At 49.8% G+C, this 22,660-nt stretch overlaps 2 protein-coding genes across 5 annotated transcripts in view; one reads left to right on the plus strand and one right to left on the minus strand.

Moving 5' to 3' along the window:
- Positions 1-275: 275 nt before the first annotated feature.
- Positions 276-16,093, plus strand: Pik3ip1 (phosphoinositide-3-kinase interacting protein 1). Of its 2 annotated transcripts, none has more exons than XM_050140961.1 (6): positions 276-4,236; positions 4,546-5,196; positions 5,275-5,394; positions 6,361-6,567; positions 6,660-6,738; positions 14,544-16,093. In XM_050140961.1, the coding sequence occupies exons 2-6, from the start codon at positions 4,977-4,979 to the stop codon at positions 14,746-14,748; spliced, it is 831 nt and encodes a 276-aa protein (XP_049996918.1). In that variant the 5' UTR covers positions 276-4,236; positions 4,546-4,976; the 3' UTR covers positions 14,749-16,093. The 2 variants fall into 2 exon arrangements, with proteins under 2 accessions (XP_049996918.1, XP_049996919.1); XM_050140962.1 differs by having other exon boundaries at positions 281-4,236; positions 5,080-5,196.
- A 1,222-nt stretch (positions 16,094-17,315) lies between these two features.
- The window catches only part of Limk2 (LIM domain kinase 2), a 68,366-nt gene continuing 63,021 nt past the window's right edge, over positions 17,316-22,660 (minus strand). For all 3 annotated transcript variants that reach the window (XM_050140959.1, XM_050140958.1, XM_050140960.1), the window contains 5 exons: positions 22,589-22,654; positions 21,540-21,714; positions 20,888-20,943; positions 20,150-20,307; positions 17,316-18,899 (listed from right to left, as the gene is read on the minus strand). In XM_050140959.1, coding sequence (XP_049996916.1) covers positions 18,755-18,899; positions 20,150-20,307; positions 20,888-20,943; positions 21,540-21,714; positions 22,589-22,654 — 600 coding nt within the window. In that variant the 3' untranslated portion in view covers positions 17,316-18,754. The remainder of the gene's footprint in view (positions 18,900-20,149; positions 20,308-20,887; positions 20,944-21,539; positions 21,715-22,588; positions 22,655-22,660) is intronic.

A 22,660-nucleotide genomic window follows, 5' to 3' on the forward strand; every position in this document is an offset into this window, starting at 1 on the left:
ATGTGGGGGGCTGGAGAGATGGCTCAGAGGTTAAGAGCATCGCCTGCTCTTCCAAAGGTCCTGAGTTCAATTCCCAGCAACCACATGGTGGCTCACAACCATCTGTAATGGAGTCTGGTGCCCTCTTCTGGCCTGCAGACATACAGACAGAATATTGTATACATAATAAATAAATAAATAAATAAATAAATAAATAAATAAATAAATATTAAAAAATTAAAATGTGCGGGTTAATAAAAATGAACATTTATTCAGCTAATAAAATTATACAGTACTGGTATAGAGGATGTGTGTACCTCAATGAATAAAACTAAGAGTCCAAAAATAGACAGTTTTATGGACTATTAGTTTTCCACTAGGGTATTAAGACCATTTAAGAGCGCACTGAAGTTTAGCAAGATTTAAAGTTTTGTACATAGGACTATCAAGAAAGTGAAGAAAGGGGCTGGAAATTAACAATGAAGTGCGTGTTCAGTATTCAAGAGGACCTGAAAGAAAGCGGGGAGGGACGGGGGCGGCATTAGTCACAAGAATTCCAGGGAGCTAGTTAAAGAGCCACAGACCCCAGGATTAGGGCTATCATGCTGTCCCATTCCTGAAGCCTGTGTGAGGACCATCACAAGAGGCGCCAAACACTATGGGAAATTAGAGTTGCTGTGGCATGAAAGAGGAAGACACTCAATGTCCTCCTTCAGTCTAATGCCTGGACTCTTAACTCAGGTCTTCAAGCTTGCAGGACTGTTACCCAATAAGCCATCTTGCCAGATTCATTCTCTCATTCTCTCCCTTGCTCCCCTCTCTTTTGGTTTTGTTTTTGGACAGCATCTCACTACATAGCCCAAGACAGCCTTAAACTTAGGGATACTCTTGCCAAGCCTCCTAGTGATGTAATTACAGGCATTTTTATTTATTTATTTATTTGTTTGTTTGTTTGTTTGTTTTTTACCGTGCCTGGCTTCTAGTAGTTTCCTATATGTAAACAGGTCCTATGTTTGTCCCTTCTCATGGCCCTGTTCAGTCTGGACCCTCCAGACCTTCCAGATGCCCCTGGTTGAGCTCTCCCTCACATCTACAACAAAACCTTCTCCTCAACCATAACTAGGAGTGGCTGTGTCCTCATTTTCATTCAATTTTCTTGGCTATCCCAAATTGCTTTTAAGTCAGGGTCTCTCTACATAATCCCAATTATCTTGGAACTCACTTTGTAGTCCAGGCTGGCCTTGAATTCACAGAGATTCATCTGCCTCTGCCTTCCAAGTGCTGGGATTAAAAGTGTGAGCCACCTCTGCCAAACTGTTCAATGTTTTTTAACACCATCACTATAAGTAAAGCACAGATTCTTTTCAAAGTTTATGCTCATAAAGTATTTGATAAACTTCTGTGTAAGTCAGTACTATGCTCATGCTAGGTTTTGGCAAATCTTGTTTTATATTTATTTCAGTTTTTTTCAAGACAGGGTTTTTCTGTGTATCTCTGGCTGCCTCGAACTCACAGAGATCTGCCTGTCTCTGCCTCCCAGAATGCTGGGATTAAAGGCACATGCCACCACTGCCCAGCATTTTATATTATTTTATGTGTATGGAATTTTGTTTTTGTTTTTTGAGACAGGGTTTCTCTGTAGCTTTTGGAGCCTGTCCTGGAACTAGTTCTGGTAGGCCAGGCTGGCCTTGAACTCACAGAGGTCTGCTTGCCTATTTCTGGGATTAAAGGTGTGCACCACTGCTGCCAGGCCTGTATGGATGTTTTTCTGCATTTGTCTATATATTTTTGCATGCCTGGTATGACAGAGGCCAGCATAGGGTGTTGGATTCCCAGGCCTAGATACAAAGCACCTATTGCTCTTTAACTCATGAGCCATTTCTCCAGGTAGCAAGCCCTTTCCCCCAAAACACACATACACATAATTTAAAAATAATAATAAAATCTAAATACCTCTGGTCTATACTTACCAACTATTTCATGCTTAACAGCTAAGTTTACAGTATCCGGTCTCCCTATGACCCTATGAGCATGTTTTCATAAATGGGAAAGCTATGTAATTTTTCTTACTTCTTTTCCTTCTTTTTTCTTTTCATTTTCCAAGACAGGGTTTCTCTGTGTAACTGCTGTGATTATCCTGGAACTAGCTCTGGAGACCAGGCTGGCTTTGATTAAAGGCGTGAGCCACCACCGCCCAGCTCAAAGTTTGTGGGACAGGGTCTTGCACAACTTAGTCTAGTCTCAAACTCCCTATGTTCATACTCAAGGATGACCTTGAATTTGTGATCCTCCTGCCTCCTCATCCGGAGCTGGGATTACAGGGTTGTACTCCCCTACCCAGTTTGTGCTGTTAGGGATCAAACACACTATCAACTGAGGTGTTTAAGAGGACATGGCTCTGCACTTATGAGATCTGAGTGCAAATCCTCAGCACACACATTTTGCCAGGCTTGGCTATGTGAGCCTTATAATCCAGCACTGGGGAGCATGGAGAGGAGGGTCCCCGGGACTTGAGTGTTCTCAGGAGGGTCACTGGCCAGCCAGCCCAGCCTAAGTGTCCTCCTTCTGCTTCAGTAAGAAATCCTGTGTCAAGGCAGTAAGACAGGAGACATCCTGCGCTGGCTTCCTTATCACACAGAGACACATATCACATACCCCATGTGGTACCACCCCCACATACATGCAAATTCTTTTGGGAGGGGGCATTTATTTGTATGAGTGTTTGGTCAGCATGTGTGATATGGGCCAGGTTGGTGTCTGGAGGTTAGAAGAGGGTGCTGGATCCCTGCAACTGGATACAGTTGGTTTTGAGCTAAGTGAGGGGAACTGAACCTGGATCTTCTGCAAGAACAGGTGCTTCTAAGCACTGAACCATTTCTCAACCCTGACACAATGTTGTTTAAAAAAAAAAAAACACCTCAGGAGAGTTGGAGAGACAGTTCAGAGGTCAGGAGTACTTGCTGCTCTTCCAGAGGACCTGAGTTCCCAGGACACACATCAGTCACATCCCATGGCCCACAACTGCCTGGAACCCATGTTCTAGAGGACCCGAAGCTTTCCTCTGAGTGCAGACACAGATAGACACACAAATAAAAATAAACGTTTTTCTTTTAAAAAGACACCTCAGGCAGGATTCAATCACTTCTAATTAGTTAAAATCGTGTCAGCTTTCTACTATGATAAAGTCCATAAAACTTATTTAGCAGTGTTATTTTCCCCTCCCTACATTATTGTGGCAAGATCAAAACAGAGTCTCCCATTTCTATTCTGGGACTTGCCTGAGTCACAAGGTAGTCTTGGCAAATCACTCTGCTCTCTCTCTCAATTTACTGAGGCTGCTTGGGAACCTCAACTGCCAGCCAAACTAGGTCCAAAAGTCCCAAGTTACGTGGTGGATGTGGTTTAAGGATAGGAATGCATTACTGCAACTGGATTTCCTACAGACCGTTGGGGGGGGGGCATTTTACTTAATTTTAGGGCTCGTAGAAAGGGCAGACTTTACAATACAGCTAGCAATCCCAGTGTTTGTATAACATGCATTTTCAACTCAAGACACCCTCTCCGCATTCCTACTACATATGGGTACCCCAAACCTCAAATGTGAGTAAAGGAATGTGACTGACCTGACCTTGGCAAAGTACAGTTTAAATACATACATATGGTTAGAGTTGTTTCCAATATTCTTACTTGTGCTGCCAATGTGCTCTTAAATGCCTCCTGCTTTTGTAATCAGCATCCTCTCTCACTACTGCTCTGGGCTTTAGCCCTAATCCAGCCCACTCCGCGATGCCTTCTGACACAATGGCTCTGTACTCACAGACGGAAAAAAGAAGAAAAGCTCTGGGGATGCAGTCGTGCAGGTCGCAAATGGATCTGCTGCTCTAAGCAAAGCCTGAACCTCTCGTCATTCTTGACTTGGCTGAGTTCCTCTCTTGGCTCAGGGTTAGTGATCTAGTATGGTCTAGGAGGCTTAGGACCCAGGGGGCGCCTTTCAGCTGACAAACACCTCGGCTGCAGCAAGCTAGCTGGGAAGCTCCCAGTTCTAAAGAGAGGCTGTTTACCAGAAGAGCGAGCATAACAAGGGCCGGTCTCACTGCAAGGCTGGGAACTAGGAGGCAAAACTGCTGTCAAGGAGACCCCATTCGGACACTGGCTGTTCAGTCACCTGCAAGCCGGAAGAGGCAAGGATGCTGTTGGCAGCGGTACATATATTTCTTCTCAGCACCATGCTTCTGGAAGGAGCCTATGGATCTGGAGGTGAGATTACATTGTTTTTTTTTTTTTTTTCTTTCTGCAGCAACTTAATGAAGCAGAACGGGTAGAGCCCCCCGATTTCCCAAACGTGGCTAGGCTGACAGAGAAGGAAGCTTTTGGCTGTTTTCTTGTTATCCTACAAAAGCTCTTCTTCTCCCCTCTCTCTCCTTCCTTGCCAGAGGCTTGCAGCTCCATCTTTGCCATTAAGAACAAAGACAAGTCACTTTCTCTTCCCTTTTCCGTGTGCATGAGTGGATGGAGCTTGGTCCCCAGAGTCCTGCCCTTTTAAAGTCCTTTTGCTTGATGTGGCAGGCGCACAGACCTCCTCCCCTCTCCAGCTTCCTCCCGTGGCTCTCCGCTGAGGGGAGTGGGAGCTGAAGAGATGTGGCAGATTCCCTCAGCTGAAGTCTCAAATGATTGGCTTCACTAAATCAAAGGCTTTTGTGGAATTCTCTTGGGAGCTGGTGGTGTCTGTTAAACTAGCAGAAGGTGGCCGTACCCGCGGAGAAGGGAACATCAGTTTATATAACATGGACTTCTCAACACTGGGATGACTTCCAGGTCTGACTGCCCAGAATCAAAATCTCCACAGACCGACTTTAGCCAGCCCTCCGGCACCTCCACAGCGGCCCCAAATCCAAGAGTAACAACACCTTGCACCTGGGTAGGCTTCAAAAAAAAAAAAAAAAAAAAAAAAAAGCTAAATCTCTGAGTGTTGCCTGTGACCGGACGCCGCTAGGGGCATGACAGGAGTTCCCACTTTCACTCTGAGGTACACAGGGCTTTCCACCCCACGAGGCCAGAGAGCCGCACTCAAGGTCCCGGGCGGGTTGCTCTTCCTCACAGGCTGCTTCTGGGACGGCGGCCACCTGTACCGAGAGGACCAACCGTCGCCCGCGCCGGGTCTCCGTTGCCTCAACTGGCTGGCCGCGGAAGGCGGCCGCGGGTCACCCCCCGAGCCCAGTGAGTGTCCGCCCGGGAGGCGGGCGGGGTTGGAGGGCGGCGGCCAGCGGTCCCTGACGTCTCTTCTCTCCGCCTCAGGCCCCGGCAACCACAACTACTGCCGGAACCCGGACCAGGACCCGCGCGGGCCCTGGTGCTACATCAGCAGCGACACCGGCGTCCCTGAGAAGCGGCTTTGCGAAGACGTGCGCTGTCCAGGTACCCGCCCTGGATCCCGGGGGAGAGGACGCCAGCCCCCCGGGCGCGAGGCAGCGGCGGTTGCACCCGCCTCGCACGTGCGGCCGCACGACGCCCGCCCCGCCCCGTCCCACCCCCGCGCCGTCTGATTGGTCAGAGCTATCTCCAGGCCGCGGAGCCCGAAGCTCATTGGCCGCCGCGGCATTCGGAGTGAGCTCATCCTCCGCGAGCACTTGTAAACAACGGTGGGAGGCAGCTTGCTTCTTCAGCGAAGCGCAGCACCAGCTTTTGCTGTGTGTAGTGTCTGCTGTGAGCTAGACACCGTGCTCACACTTCTCCGGGAAGAAGCAGTGTGAGGGAACTGAGTCACCCAGAAGTTCGGAGACCTGCCAGAGGCTGTGGGGGTATCCGGATTTGTATCCAAAGCTTTTAGGCTTAAGATAACTAAGACAGTTCTCTAGGAATAAATGCAATTATTCGTGCCCTTAACACTAATTGGCACGAATCTTGCGCTCAGTGTGGACTGTCTCCTGACGTGAAGGCTGTGTCTGTGGCGACATCCTCCAGCAAATCCAACTGGGGTGTTGGAAGATAGTAAGGACTTGAAGAGACAAGTGAGAGGCAGGAGAGAAGTTGTTCCTGAAGATGCTTTCCTCACATTTGCCTTGTACCACATCCCCTCCCTTTCAGGCTTCATTTTGCCCCTGGGGCAGGCAGGGGAGTTGTTTTTTCCTTTCTATTTTTGAGACACGGTCTCACTGTGCAGCTCTGCTTGACCTGGGACTCACAGAGATCCTCCTGCCTCTGCCTCCGGAGTGTGTCAATTCAGGTGTTCGCCACCACGCCTGACCGGGGACAGGCTTTGGTTTCAGTCTAGCAGAGCATTTTAGGGTGAACCCCTTCCCATAATGCCCCCAGCAATCAGGTCAGGTTCAGCTGTAGAATGCACTCCGGGCAGTCTCTGATGAGAGCTTCTTCTCACCTCAGCTCCAGAGACGGCTTCCCAAGCACCACCAGCTGCTACAACCGAGCTGGAAGAGAAGTCTGAGGCTCCAGGTGACAAAGAGGCACAGGTGTTTCCTCCTGCTAATGTCCTGCCAGCCAGGAGCGAGGCAGCAGAGGTGCAGTCAGTGATTGGCATCAGTCAGCGCGTGAGGATGAATTCCAAGGAGAAGAAGGATCTGGGAACTCTGGGTAGGGTCGCCTTGGTTGGGATTCATCAGATGACGTCATTTGCTGATTGTCTGGGGTGTGGCTAATAGGACCTTGTGTCCTGTCCCCCGCAGGCTACGTGCTGGGCATTACTATGATGGTGATCATCATTGCCATCGGAGTTGGCATCATCCTGGGCTACACTTACAAGAGGTGAGTCTTTTCTCTTCTTGGCTCTCTCTAAATAGGGCTACAGAAGAGACACAATGTCATATTGGCTTCTAGGTGTCTTTCCAAAGGAGAAGGAAAACCCAGCTCAGGAGCAGAGATCTGGTTTTCATCACTGCCAGGTGACCTTAGACAACTAGGGCAAGGACTTAAATACTGACACCCCCCTCCCCCGACGCCCAGGGTCTCCATCTGTAGCTCAGACTGGGCTTGAAGGAGTAGTCTCAAACTCATAATCCTCCTGCCTCCACCTCTTGAGTAGTGGGATTTATGAGCACATGTCACCATGCTCTGAAGGAGACTAGATTCATTTTTGTCAAATTTTAAAATTCTGCTACTACACCGGGCGGTGGTGGTGTATGCCTTTATCTCAGCACTCAGGAGGCAGAGGCAGGCAGAGCAGATCTCTCTGTGAGTTCGAGGTCAGCCTGGTCTACAAGAGCTAGTTTCCAGGACAGGCACCAAAGCTACAGAGAAACCAAAAAAAAAAAAAAAATCTGCTACTAAGATGGGTGCAATGATGTATATCTGCTATAATCCCAGAATTCAGAAGACTGAGGCAGGGGGTTTACAAGTTTGAAGACTGTGAGACCCTGTATCAAGAAGAAGAAGAGGAGGGAGAAAAAAAAAAGTCTTTTTTTTTTTTTTTTTTTTTTTCTTTTTCTAGGCAGGGTTTCTCCGCGTAGCCCTGGAACTTAGGCTGTAGACCAGGCTGGCCTCAAACTCACAGAGATCCGCCTTCCTCTGCCTTCTGAGTGCAGCCGCCTGGCTAAGAGTTATTTTTCTTTTCTTGAGTTTTTGTCTGTATATAATGAATGTCTGTGCACTCCATGAGCACTTATTGCCTAGGAAGGCCAGAGAGTGGCTCTGAATTCCCTGGACCTGGAGTTCCACACAGTGAGCTATCCTGTGGGTGCTGGAAATTGAACCCTGGGTCCACTGGAAGAACAGTCAGTGCTCTTAAGTGTTGAACCACCTCTCCAGCCCTAAGACACTGTCTTTAATCTCAGCAGGCAGACGCTGAATTGTGAGTGAGGCCATGTGTCAAAACAAAACATTCTGCTACTGGGAAGGTTCCTAGCTCCTGGTCTTGCAGTCTCACAGTTGGGGCTTAAAATTTCCTCAGTGGGATGTCTTTAGTGAAGAGAAGAAAGGTGACAAAAGAAACCCATCGCCACTCCTTATCCCGTAGGGGAGTACAGGAGACTACTTGAGAAGCGGGGACACACTTGCAGCTGGAGGGCAGGAGGAATGCTTGTTTTGAAAGGTCTCCTGACAAAGCCCCATGGGGCAGGTCTCGTAATCAGTGATGTGTGGTTCTGAGTCCAAACTGTTGTTACAGGGCTGGCTGTTGGACAAAACAGGGTATCTGACTTCCAGCCCCGAGGATCAGCTGTATTTCTCTGACCCAAAAGCCTTCCCTATAAAGGAAGTGATACAGCGGACTGCATTGTCCAGCAGTGAGAGCCACTGTCTGAGTCATATCAAAGTGCCTCTCAGCCATCATTTTATAAGCCCAGGGTATTCTTAGAGGTTCTGAGTTCAGCCCAATTGCAGACTGAAAAGGAAGTGTGATAATTACCACAGCAACCACAGATGTCACCTGCTGTTTCTGCTTCAAACGCATGGCTCGCCTCAGCTTCACCTTTTGTTTTGAGACAAGGTAGTTCAGGTTGGCCTTGAATTCACTGTAAAGCAAAAATTGACTTTGAGCTCTTTGTTGATTTCATTCACGGTGGTGGTGGTGGTGGTGGTGGTTTTTTGGTTGTTTCCTTTTTGGAGACAGGGTCTCACTATGTAATAATTCTGGCTGGCATGGATCTCTCTGGGTAGATCAACCTGGCCTTGAAGTCACAGAATCCTTGAGACAGGGTTTCTCTGTAGCTTTGGAGCTTGTCCTGGAATTCACTCTGTAGGCCAGACTGGCCTCGAACTCACAGAGATCTGCCTGGCATGCGTCACTATGGCCCCACATGGCTTCTTGAACTTTGAATCCTGCTTCCTCCCCATTATGCTCATAGTCGCGTTTATGAAACAAATGCTGTTCTTCCCAGTTTTCTGAGGAAACTTGAAACAAGAAAAAGTAGGTGCCTTGCCTGTGGCTTCACATCCAGAATATGGTAGAACAGACTGCCATCTGGGTGACCGGGCAGGTTGTTTCTTGTTACTAGTCCAAAGCATTCCTGGGGGGCAAATGTGTTAGCTCAGTGCACAGCACCTGGGAAATGGTTCCTAGTCCTGTTGTGCTTATCTATACAGTGTGGGTACTTGATGAGTTATTCACTTTTCATTAGGTGGGGTGTTCGAGATGATAATGACCCTGCAGCTCTGATGTTTCTGAGGAGGCACTGTTGACTGGATTGGTTTAAATCCCAGCTCTTCCACTGGCCTGAACAGATGGCTTTGCTGGTTTCTCTGATTGTTCATGAGTCAGAGAGCAGAGAGGTTGTTCTGGGAGCATCCATCCCAGACTGAGGCTGTGTCCACAGAAGGACTGCTGACGTGCCGGTCCAGGGACACCTGCTTGTTCATTTAAAAAGTGAAGAAACAGAGTAGTTGCTTTGCCGGTACAAGCCATTGACCCAGACCATGCACTGAGCCCTGAAATACTCCCCTCTTCCTCAGCGTCTGGTAGCATTTGGCTGCCATTCAATCTGTGACAGTTTCCAGACCTTCCAGGTGCTCAAAGTAACTGCTCTTTCTTTTCTTTTTAAAGTAACTGCTCTTAATTCCAAGCCCAGCTGGTGCCCAGTGGAGAAACCAGGTCTTATTTCTTTTGTCTTACTCTTTTCGACTGTCATGGGACTGCCATGTGACCTTGAGATTACTTTCCTGTAAACTCGGGGGAAGGCAGTAAGTCACCAGACTGTCACTAACCTCGGACCACCCTTTTCCTTAGCAAACATGTTCTGAGAACAACCTGTTCAACAGGAAACCACATGTGGGTTAGAAACAAGCTCTGAGCCTCCATCTCCTCACAATTAGGGGACAGATGTCAGGGCAAGAGCTGGAAGGTGAATGCCTTTTCAGGCAGCCTTTGCTTGGTAGATATCGTGCCTGTTAAGTGGGGATATTTCTCCCCATACATCCGGTTATCCACAAGTGTTGTTAAACATTGTAACAGCAGGATGATAATCAGATAGAAATCACAGCATCAGCTCTTTGTTTCATGCTTTCTTGGTAAGTCAGGCCCTGCTGTGCGCCTTTCTCTGCTCTTGCCCAAGGCTCTTCCTAATGAGGAGCCCAGGCCTAGAAGAGTTAAAGTACCAGGTGCTAGGTTCTCAGACTAGACCATGTGTTCTTGTTATGTGTGTGTTCCTTGTTTTGACATAGGTTCTCACTGTGTAACTCAGGCTGGCTAGGAACTCTCTCTCTCATTTATATGTGTGGATATTTTGCCTGCATGTATGTCTGAGCACCATGTGCGTACCTGGAGGGTTGTGAGTTGCTATGTAGTTGCTGGGAATCAAACCTGGGTCTTCAGAAAGAGCAGCAAATGCTCTTTCCTGCTTAGCTGTCTCTCCATCCATGGCCAGGAATTCTTGGTCTTTATGCCTCAGCTTTCCTGAGTGCTGGAATTTATGAAGCATGAACCACCATGCCTGGCTGTCGATTATCTTCAGAAAGTCCAGCAAAGCCCAGTAGCCTCATTTAAATTTGAATTTCTCAGGACAGTAGGAAAAAGTGAAACTTTTCAAAGAATGACTGAGTTTGGAAAGCAAAAGAAACAAGATCTTGTTCTGGAATTCCCTCCACTTGTGGACGCCACACACTAAGCACATCATTTACCTTTTGTGGGTCCCAGCTTACTCCCCAGGTAGGGCGTGAGCTCTGATGACCTCCCAGCATTGATATTTCTGTAGAGGAAACTATTGCTTGGTTTAAATCCCAGTTCTGCTCTTGGTTTACACTTCCCTCCCTCCCCACCCCCTTCTCAGTCTTTTCAGGTCTGACATGATAATAGAGGGCACATGGGTCTCAGGAGGATGGAATCAGGGTGCTTTGGGTGTACAGTAGCCACCTTGGTGGCACAGAGCAGCGGGGTGGCACAGCATCGCTTCTGACTCAGAAAACAGCAGCAGCTCAGAGTAATCTCTGAAGAAACCTGCACTGCCTCGAAGAGGCTCCGTTGTTTCCATAACCCTGGGGTAGGAAGCCAGAGGCAGGTAGCAGCTCTGTTTCCTCTTCTCTCTGGCCAGCCCAGCTTGCACTGGCCCCAGAGCAGTCAGGATAATTCCTGCAAGTCTTGAACTCTGCAGGCCATGGACTTGGCTGATGGAGGGAGCTTTCCAGAGCTGGGAAGGGTAGGCAGGCACCAGGCTTCCTCCTGCGAGGAAGAGCTAAAGGTGGGGGTAGAAAGGAACTGTTTGGCTGGGTCTTTGTCCTTGTAACTCTGGCCACGAGGTGGCTAAGCCCTTGGCTGGGGTAGCTCCCTGTCCCTGCTGAGTGCTGTCTTAGCTCTGCAGGGAGCTCTTATTCTCTGATAAAAAGGGAGGGAAACAGTAAGTCAACACCATTTCACCCCCTTGGGAGAGAAGCTGAGTCGGTGAATAAGCCTTTGTTCTATCTTGGCAGCCCGACAACAGCCCGACTTTCTCACCCACCCCCACGGCAGGGAGACGGTTCTGGGCCACCTAATGGTCAGTTTAGCAGGCCTGGCAGCATCAGCTACTTCATCTCCAGGATTCCCAGGCAGGACTCAGCAGGCACGTGGGGTCAGGCATGCTTCCAGGTTCCTAAATGGATGAGGCCAATCTAGACTAGGCACACTGTCTGCTTCCTTTACCCCAGATTGCCTTTCCAGCCCTGCTTTCCCCATGAATAGAAATAATCTCCCTCCCCCCCTCCGGCCCTGCGCCTCCCAGACTTGTGTGTGATGAGGCCGGACAGGGACAGTTACCAGCTGCTAGCAGGCTACAGATACATGCTTCATAAGCGAGGGAGCGGAGGAAAGCAAGGCTTCTTCATGTAGGCAATGGACACTGCTTGCGTAAAGTGTGTGGCATCCATCAAAGGTGTAGTTGTGCTCTTTTGCTGGGTGATAGGACACCCTTGGTACCTTGGCTAGGTATTTTGGAAGTCATGGGTTCCTGGCTTGCCTTCTTCCTCCATCCTTCTTGTAGACTTTGAATTTTAGCCTCTGGCAAAAGATACTTGAATTTTCATTTTTGCAAATCGCTGCTAGCTTAGGGAGGAGGATCCCTTACCAAAATTAAACCCAGACCTTCCAAATGTTTCCATTCACGAGCACTCTTTTAGAACGTGGCTTTTTATTATGCAGATAGCGGTCAGCCACCTCCACGGGTGACTCAGGGTTTGAGGAAGGGAGTGGTTATTGTAGAGGACCCCCTCTTCATGAATCGTGTACCTATCTTTGCCTGAGGTGCTCCGGGAGGTTTTCTGCTGTGGGAACTGATCCCCAGGACAGATGCTAATGAAAGAGTGGGTTAGGCTGGGCTTACATGTTGAGAGACTTGGTTGCCCCATGCCATAGGAAGATGAGCTTACTGACCTCCTGTGACCTTCCATTTGGGATCAGAGCATATCTCAGGTGGACGACTCTTCCAGAATATCCAGGGTTCTGAAGATTATTACGTCCCAAATAGGCTGAGCAGGATCCACAGCAGAGAGACGTGGCTAATTAAGAGTCCCGAGGCCTCTGCGCACTTGTCTCCTCCAGTACTCTGTTCTCCAGCTTTTCTCATTGTACATCACTTGACGGATGCAGACTACAGCGGATCAGAGCTATGTCCCTGAGATCTGAACCAGGCTCCCGTGCTGCTTTTTGTTTTGTTTCAGCTGGAGGGCAGGGCAGGGCAGGGCAGGGCAGGGCAGAGCAGGGAGCAGGTTCTCCTGGAGGGAAGCAGCCCCTACTCTGCTTGCCTGGGATAAGTGGGGTCCACAGCACACAATGGGCAGGTCCGTCTTGGAGATGTAGCCGTCCTTGTTGACTGGCGTGGATGCCTTCTTGTGCATTACTCTTGGGGGTCCACATCTCCTTCCCATTCTCCAGCACCATGTTGAGTGCCTGTTGAAGGCCTTCGCCTCGCCCAGGGCCTTCTTGTTTCAACTGTTGATGAACACCAATGTGGTGGTTTTTCTGTTTGTTTTTCGAGACAGGATTTCTCTGTGTAGCTTTGTAGCCTATCCTGGAACCCGCTCTGTAGACCAAGCTGGTCTCGAACTCAGAGATCTTCTGCCTCTGCTTCCAGAGTGCTGAGATTAAAGGCGTGCGCCACCACCGCCCAACTCAGTGTGGTGTTCTTGAGCGACTGCATGAGCAGAGAGAGGACCTTTGTTGACTTTCTCATCCTCCCACTTTCGCAGTCCCTCTGGGGGTGATCTCACTCTTGAGTTTATTGAGACTTGTGGTGGAAGTTTCACTCAAAGATCACTCCCTCCTCCGTTGCATTGCTCTGGCCTCTACCCCAGAGTCCTGTGTTTATCACCCACTTAGTTCATATCTCCTTCAGATAGTTTCCCTGGCAGCTGAGCCTAAGTTGTTGGCTTCAAAGGATCTGCCCGGGCTCTGTACTGGTTCTGGCACGCAGTCTATTGGAGTGTGTGTGTGTGTGTGTGTGTGTGTGTGTGTGTGTGTTGGCGGGTGGGCAGGGGTCCATTGGAAAGCGTCATACATGTCCATTAAGAAGACCTAAGTTTGCCAGGTGGTTGGTGGTGCACGCCTTTAATCCCAGAACTTGGGCAGAGGCAGGCAGAGCTCTGTGAGTTCAAGGCCAGCATGGCCTAGAGTGAGTTCTAGGACAGCCGAGGCTACACAGAAAAACTCTATCTCCAAAAACAAAACAAACAAAAAAGACCTAAGTTTGAATCCCTGTATCACTGTGCCTTAGGGGCTGACTCTTAACAGCAGTCAGTGCACAGTAAACTTGTTGGAGCCTATCCTGCATCGTTGGAGCATCCCTTAAATGCACTGGGCCATTTCTTTGTTTATAGAATGAACAAGAACTAAGTCTTTGGGCTGAACTGAGAATGACGTGAGATGATCTGTACATACATACGTACATAATACACACATCCATTCATCCCCGGCAAGGCGTGAGTCGTCTATGTAAGCAGAGCGACTCTATGGCTCAGATGAGTCACTAAGTATCAGGAGGAATCCTAGGCAGTGACTGAGATGTTTGATAGCCATTTTCGTTGTATTCTCTTGCTTGGTGCAGCCCTGAATCCTTTTGTCTCTGCATGGGTTGGGAATAGTTCACTGCCAGCCTGGGCTCCCACTTTTCAGGACTAAAGGATGACAAGGCAGTCTTTGAAACACACAAACTTGTTTTGTGGTGGAGAGGAGCATGCCTGCTCCTGCAGTTGTAGATGTCAGATGTCAGCTTGAGATGGATTCTTCTGAACTCACGTCATCAGGCTTGGTGGTAGGTGCCTTTACTGGCTGAGCCATCTCACCAGCCCAAGAAGGCAGTCCTGTAGCAGGGTGGGCTGCTCCGTTTTCTGGACAATTTCATTGGTTAGGGATGAAGCTAGGGTAGGTCTTTAGGTTTCTGGGACCCCTGGGCTGGAAACAAAGGCCTGCTTTCTTTCAGTTCCTTCTACACTATCCCCACTGAGTCTCATGCAGCAGCCACCCCACCTTACAGTAGGGGATCAGAGACAAGAGCCGGCAGCAAGGCCTTATGGAGTTTAAGGCGGCCAGGAGGACGGACTAGCCAGTGTTAGTCCTGGCTTGGTCAGGTGATTCGCTGTCACCAGGGCGAGCTCCTGCTCAGGCTTTGGTAAAGTTAATTGAGCACAATTTGAGTGTTTTTTTTTCCTGACAGGGGGAAGGACCTGAAAGAGCAACATGAGCAGAAATCATGTGAGCGGGAGATGCAGCGAATCACCCTGCCCCTGTCTGCCTTCACTAACCCTACCTGTGAGATCATGGATGAGAAGACCATTGTCGTACACAGCAACCAGACTCCCGCTGACCCTCAGGAGGGCAGCACCCTCCTTGTGAGCCACGCTGGCACCCCTGGGGCCTGAGCCCCTTCAATGGGCAGGAGCCCATGAAGACACTGGTACAGGACAGGCCACACTCTTGCAGCTGGGAGGAGCTATATTTTGTGTTGTGGTTAAAACCCTATCCCATTTTTCTTTTGAGCGGGAGACAAGACTCCTCATGACACAAGCAGAAGCAGGGAGCATTATGGGTGAGTGTGAGGAGGCTGGGTAGGGTCCCTCAGTGCTCCTTTGCTATCCCTTGGAGTGGACTTGCCCCTGGATAGCGACTGCCACAGTGGTGCTGTGGCAAATAAGGGCTTCCACATTGCCTGACCCAGGGAAAGACAGGGAGCTGGCGAGGCTCCTCTATGCTGTACACCTAAGGTGGCCTCAGTCTCTGCCTTTCCATTCGTCACCCAGGAACTTGAGTGGCGTATACTGTTATTCATAGTTAAGGTCAAACAGGTCGTGCACGAGGCAGCATTTATATATATAGTATTTGGGATGGAAGGTCCCTTCTGACTTCTGAGAACCAGAAGTGAATTTGTACACGAGTCAGAACTTGGGCTGCAAATGGGTTCTGGATGAGGGCTGCTGGGCGTGCTCCAGCTTGCTGGTAGTGTTGTGCCTTGACAACTCTGGGCCAGGCCTGGGCCCAAGGGACTCTTCCTGCTCTGTAAGGAAAGAAAGGGAAGAATTGCACTAAACATTCCGCTGAGGAAGACACACAAGGGCCTGCTTCTGCCTCCAGCTTCAGACTTTGGTATCCAGATGGTCTCTCTCCATTTTGTGCTGATAAGAGAATAACCAGTCCACCCATGGGAATTACACATATCAGCGTCTGTGAACCTAGAGTAGGCCCAGAGGCTAGGTAGCAAAGGCATGGAGGGGCTTGCCTTCACAATACATCTTGGCTCACAGGCAGCCTGATGGCCTCCAGGCCAGTGCCTTCCATAGGGCTAGGATTGCAACCTATACAAAACAATCACTGAAGCACTGGGAAGGACCTTATGGGGTTCCAAGTTTCAGACACAGGGTCTCCAGAGAGGGAAAAGTGTCTGCATCAAAGCAAAATCTGGATGGCCAGGGGTGCCCAGCTTCCTGGCCTGGGCAGTGTTCCCCAACCAGACGCCCTCTACCGCCCACCACAGAGAGGGGTGGGTGCGGCCCACTCCCTTCCCCGGGCCGCTCTCTGGAGCCATCTGTTGAGGGGGCCTAGACCTCAGGGTTCCCATGGTGGAACTGACTATGGGAAAGAGAAGAGTACTACTTCCGACTTTTCTATGAAAGTATTTCTCTGTGTATGTTTTATATACCTCATTCTGACACCTGTGTATGAACTGTGGGAAACTGCTCTGCATTTGACTTATATAAACACAAAACACAACTCTGCTTGCCACGTTTTTGTAGTGCCAGGAATGCTCCCCGAGTACCAATCCATACTTCTGCCTTCTTGATCACTGTGGCCCAGTCACTGGGAGGTAGTAATGGCTGAACTGCTACAAACTTCAGCCCCCGCACCGACTGTCAAGGCCGCCATAACATCTTAAGGTTGAAGCGGCAAGTTGATCCCTTTATGTCTTCTCTCCTTTAGTATTCTTTCCAACGTAGAGGACTTAGGATGGATCCTCCCAAAATCTTTTGTTGGGGACTAGAAACAAAGGGGCAGTTGGCAGTCCCACAGCAGCCAAAGGAGAAATCACTACCTGGGGCTGAGGGTGGTTCTTGCAGGTTAGGAGGGAGGCTCCTGGGGTGGGGTGGCTAGGTAGTGTGTGGGGTATTTCTTCAAGTTTCAGCAGTGGACTCAGCAACAGGTCAAGTTCTAGGTATATCAGAGCAGGGTGACCTTGCCCATGTTCAGCCATTGCTGTTTTTAGATCATCAGTGTTTACTAGGGACTAGATTCTGCCCGTATTCTGCATCCTTCAGCTTCATAATACTTAGGTGAATTTAGGTTTATAGAAAAAAAATCTGGCTGTTGGCCTGACACTCACTAGGTAGGCTAGGCTGGCCTTGAATTCATGGGGATTCTCAAGTGCAGATGTGTAAACATACTGTAACACCAGGTGGAAGTTGTAGGTTTGTGTTTGTGCACAGGACCTCACAACAGTAGCATCATTTGCTCCAGCCTCTGGTGTAGAAGCCTGGAAGCAGGTCCCTGAGGACTGGGCCAGCAGCTCAGAGCCTAGCCTAATAGCCCTGTGGTGGGACTAAAATGAGGCCACTGACCTGCTCCACAGAGAAGGCTACCTCAAGTGGATGTGCATGACCTCTGAAGGTTTGCTGTCCAGGGGAGGGGATTCAACTTGAGACTGAGAATTCCCTAATGTGAGCACTTATGTGGCTTGGATCTGGAGGTGGGCAGACGAATGTTTCTTTAAAAATTTTTAAACAAAATTTGATATGTGTATCTGTACCTGGGAATATATATGTGCACTGCATGTGTGCAGGAGCTCAGATATGAGAAGAGGTGCTGAGTGCCCCCAAAACACCCATCATGTGTGTGCTGGGAACCAAACCTTGGTCTTCTGCAAAAACAGTAACTGCTTTTAAGGGCTTACTATCTCCAACTCCTCCAGGCCCTGAATTACTTTTCCACTCTCAGCGCCTTCGCTATGTTAACCGCTTAATTTATTTAGTCTGCTTCACGGCCCAGCTCAGGCCCACCACTCCCACACTTGCTGGGGACAGTTCAAGCGTAACCAGTTGCAGGATGCTGAACCATGCTGGGAGTTCAGGACTCCCCTACAGCAAGTTTGCAAACTCCACACACAAGGACAGTCCACACAGTAAGTAAAGTGACCAAAGATGACTTCCCACCCCACAGTTCATCTTGTCTATGTACAGTATTTCACATGTCACCCAATAGAGAAAAACTAATAACAGCAACCACTCTCCAGATCCCCTTACCAGTACAACCCACCACACATTGTATTTATAACCAAACCCACTCCCAGTTTGTCAAATACGGTGTGAGCTGGAGAGTCCCTGGACACCTGGCAGCCAGGGGTGGAAGGTACCCTGAGGGTTTCCAATGCCCGTGGCCCTGAAGTGTGGCTCAGGAAGCAAGAGCTGGGCCCGCAACAAAGGAGGTAGAATCAAGAGGGCCCAGCTCAGGGAACTCTCTTCGTATCTCAGCTTTGGGACTCAACAGCCACCAGTTTCTGTCCCAAGTTGCTGCCTGGAGTGGACAGGCTAGAGATGTGTAGTAGCTGCCACAAGGATGCCAAGAAATTGACGGGCCTCCCCTTTCCCTGCTTAGACCCAAAGTCTGAGACAGACCACATGGCCTCCAGAACCCATCTAGCATCGGACTGAGCCCACCAGCCAGGATATGGGGCTTTTTAAAGAGCAGGACCTCCTTCTCTCCAGCCCCAGCTTCTTTGGTGCTTTTGTGAGTGGCTGCTTGTTGAGACAGGAGGACGTTGAAGTGGAAACTCCCACACACTGATGTGGTCCCTGGGCCGGTGAGCAGAACCAGTCCTTTTTCTGGATCCTGTGGATTTTGCCACATACTAAGAGATTCTTGAGAACCTGCTCCAGAGGGCAGGGCCTGGAGTGGAGGAGGAATCACTCTGCCACTTGGCATGCTTTGAAGGCTCTCGGTTGTCACTCAAACTACTGCTTGAAGTTCTGCACCTTGCTGGACCAGACTCCAGAGCCCTCAGGCCAGTTCATCTGTCATCCTGCCCAGCAGGCCCAGGCCATGTTGATTAGTGTAAAGCTACAGCCTCCCAGAATCTCACTGCTGCAAAGGTCCCAGGTAGTCCCTAGTAACAGACTGGTCTAGAATCCAGGCTCTCTTTATCTTCTTCACAGCTTTCAGGCGAGTGTTGGATTTACAGAGAGTAACCAGGCCCAGCACCTGTGGAGAACTGTTTCCCTGCACCCGCATGCCTCCTGGGGAGGTAGTAGGGATGGCTTATTCTGCTTCTAAGCAAGCCGTCAATCCACAGGAAGCCTAGACAGTCCTGCTCCTAGCAAGGACAGGGCGCAGAGGGGGCAATGCTGGCTGTGGAATGTCCCCCTGCAGGGGGATGGACCAGGGTTAGGGTGGTGAGTCCCGGGTCAGGCCGTACTCCATGCTCACAGTGTGGTCCAGTTCTTCCAGCTCTGCAGGCAGTGGGATGGCTAGCTCTCCCAAGTACAGAGACAGTGCCTCAAAGGAGTCTTCCAGCTTTGAGAATGCCGGTCTACAAAGAAAAGGGATGACAAGAGAAGAGAGGGAGCCTGTGAGCATCGAGGGGAGGACACAGGGCTGGCTCTCAGCTGTTTCCTGGGTCTATGAGCCCTTTAACCTCTTGCTGTAAATATAAAAGGTAACGCTATGAGACGTCTAGCCAGGCTAGAGGTCCTGGCCTAGGACAAAAACATCCACAGGGAAAAGAAGCCCTTTCATGTCTTCTGAGTAGAGGCGATAATCAAAGGTTAGATTGGACTTTTGCACTTACTAAGCGAATGTGGTGATGTGGCCCAGCTGGTACCATCCACAAAGCCCCGAGTTCAATTCTCAGCATATTAACGGGGCATGGTAGTCCTAGCATGGGGGAGGTGGAGGCAAGAGAGCTGGAGGTTCGAGGTCATTTTCAATTATATATCTAATTTGAACCAGTGTGGGCTACATGAGACATGATCTCAAAAACAAATCTGCAAACAGAAAGATTGTGAGGACCCCAAAAAGAACATGTGTCAGGGATGGGAAGAGCTCTATCACCAAGCTGCATCCTTGGCTCCTGTGGTGGATACAGTGAGCTCACACAGGCTCATGTCTGATGAATTGTTCCGGAAGGATTAGGACGTGTGGCCTTGCTGGGGCAGGTGGTGTGTCACAGGGCTTTGAGGTTTCAAAAGCCCAAGCCAGACCCTGCTGTGGATCAGATAATGCTCTAGTGCCATAGGTCTACCTGCCTGCTGCCACAATCCCCTCCATGATGACATGGACTCTGACACCATCAGCAAAAACCCAGCTAAGTGCTTTCTTTTATAAGTTGCCTTGGTCATGGTGTTTTGTCGTGGCAACTGAAAAGTAACTTAGGCAGCTTCTAAGTCTATTTTTATTATTCAGTTAGATGCTTTATGTACAGGTCTCATGGTCCTTCTCTAGGTGCCGCCTCTTCACGTGTGTTAGGTGTGCAGCTGCCTATGTGGTACTGGGGATAGAACCCAGGGCCCTGGACATTCTAGCCAAGTGCTGTACAGGGTGATATCCTCGCCCCCTCCCCCTTTAGATAGCGCCTCACTGTAGCTCTGGCTGTCCTGGAACTCACTCCATCTTTCCCCTAATGTGGCATGTCAGAGCTGTCAGGTGGCTTCAGTGGTTAGCAGTTTACCCTCGAGCTCAAGGTTTCTGCTACTGCTTGTGCCAGGGAAGGGCGTGGGATCACTAAAGCGAGCATCTCGGGTCCTTGGGACTGTATGTTGGGAGGAAGGATGAACCACCAACCTGCTCTCAGGCTCCAGTTTGCAGCAGATAGCAGCCAGGGGGAAGAAGGCTGGGGGGCAGTCTGTTGGGACAAACTTCTCCCAGAAAAGCTTTACATTGAGGCCAAAGTCCAGTGTGCGGGGCAGGCAGTCAGGATCAGCGTACACCTGCCCGATGATCTGCAGGCGAGAAGACAGCTGGTCAGGAGGGTCTACAGAGGCCGCAGACACATGGCAGGAGAAGTAGCAAAAACCTACGCTAGAGGGCAGCCTCGTGCCCCCATCTCTCCATCTTGCTAATCCCAACCTCTCCATGCACTAGGAGTCTGGCTAATGAGGAGGGTTTAGAAGAAGCCTCCCTGCAGCAGAAGCAATGCTGGTAACTAGTACCCGAAAGCTAGAAGCTTCCATTTACCCCACCCTGTCCATATCCCTTTGTAGCTATGTCCTCTACCAGGGCAAGCTCTACAGGGTGAGGGGCTGGGTCTGATTAATGTCTGAAGTCCATTAGCAGCAGCTTAGTTTTTGGTACTGAAGGAAGTGACGGGTAAGAAACTTCCATTGTTCCACCATTGTTTGACCCTCCTCTCCCACTCATAACTTTGTAGGAGTCACAAAAGCTGTCTGATGTGACTGCTTGACCAAGTGCTTGGAGAGATACTGAGCTATGCTGCAGCCTAACTGCTGATTTTGTGGCAAACTGTTCACTTCCAGGAGAGCTCAGATCCAAGGCAGGCAGGGCCTCTGAGCCGGGGCTCACCTCACAGAGAACGATCCCAAAAGAGAAGACATCCACCGTCTCGTCGTAGCTCTTGCCTTGAGGAAGAGAAGAAAACAGGCCTAAGGTCAGGTCTCTTACCTGCTCTGTACTGGGTCAAGCCAAGCCACAGCCAAGAACTAGGGCTAGAACACCATAAAGGCATCCCGAGATGGGCATCGCTTGGAAACCATCTTTATGGTCTCGGGTGGCCTGCCTGGGGGCTTGTAACACATTCCTCAGGATGCAGCTGTATGGCAGAAAGAACTGCATCCTGGTTCAGGTTCATCCAGGCTCTGGCTGTGAGCCACAGAAAGACTGTTTCCAACAGTTTCCAAAGTCTGGCAACCCCACTGCTTTTCAAGAATGCAGGCCAGCATCCACCAGGGGGCACCACACTTCAGTTCTTGATCTGGAGAGGGGAGGCTAACACTAGAGCACTGAATGACCTGGCCCTTAGCTACCCTTTGGAGACAAAAGCTAGTCAGGTTTCACCTGATGCCCAGGATGGCATGCTGCCACAGCTGAGTCTGGAAAGAAGGAATTTATTAGGTCTGGTTTGGCCAAGGCTTAAAAGAAACCCCATCCCCTACTGAGTGTCTGTCCTTAGCAGGCTTCCCCAGCTTATGGCCCTCAATTTCCCACCAGAACTCACCATTCAGCATCTCGGGGGCCATCCAGTAGGGGTTTCCCACCACAGTGTAGCGCTTCTTGCGGTCACTCTTTCGTAAGGTGCGTTTCTTGGAGGCGGCTTTCTCTACTGGGGGCCTTTTCCTCTCTTCCACTATAAGACGTGACAGCCCGAAGTCTGCTACTACCACAGTCTTGTCCTGAACAAACAAGGGCCAGGTCAGAACTTGGGAGAACATTCTCTGGCCTGTCCCTGGGGTGTGGGCATAGGCCAGAAAGGCCACTGACAAGGGGAGTGGCTACATAGCAAAGGAGAGTCACACGGAAAGCTCTACAGAGAGGGAGTGGTTGGGCCTTTGTGGGTCTTTTCCTGGAAGTCTGATATCTGGCCACAGCAGATTCCAGGCTAAAGAGGGAGGAGCCCTGGACAGGTGGCATTCTGGGAGCCTTCGGAGTGCACTCAGGTGGGTCAGGATTTTGTCTTGTTCTTAAAAATGACTTGTGGTTTCCAGAATAGGTTAAGAGCTGTGGAATAGTTGTGAAAAAAAGGGGTAAGATTATTTTATGTTGGTTCAGAGGGAACTCAGCAGCAGAAACAACATGGGAACAACTAACTGAGGGCTGAGGGAGGAAGGCTGGCCTCAAACTGGCCACTGCAGCCTCAGATCCCGCAGGTGTCAGTGTGGTAGAATGGGGTTAGCAACTGTTTTAGGGGCCTGTTACAAGGCAAGACCCGGCAGTGGGCTAGAGCTCTACATACACACAGACAAGAAATACAACCCCTATCCCCACCAAACCTGACACACTAAATTAGTGTAAGGGGTTGAGCCCAGGGCTTTCTGTCTGCCAGACAAGCAAGCTGATCCTTTCTAATAAAATGACTTCAAGGACTGCTACCGTGTGTGTGTGTGTGTGTGTGTGTGTGTGTGTGTGTGTGTGTGAGAGAGAGAGAGAGAGAGAGAGAGAGAGAGAGAGAGAGATTGTTCCTGCATGTATGCACACATCGAGAGCTTCCAGAAAACTGCCACAGAAGCCCCAGCTCTGTGTCCCAGCTCGGGCAGGAAGGGGACGTACCAACTTGATGAGGCAGTTGTGTGAGTTCAGGTCCCGGTGGATGATGCACATGGAGTGCAGATACGCCTGCAA

The sequence above is a fragment of the Alexandromys fortis genome, unplaced genomic scaffold (assembly GCF_014885135.2).
Source record: "Alexandromys fortis isolate MF-2015 unplaced genomic scaffold, M_Fortis_MF-2015_v1.1 scaffold_7, whole genome shotgun sequence".
In the NCBI taxonomy this organism is placed as follows: domain Eukaryota; kingdom Metazoa; phylum Chordata; class Mammalia; order Rodentia; family Cricetidae; genus Alexandromys; species Alexandromys fortis.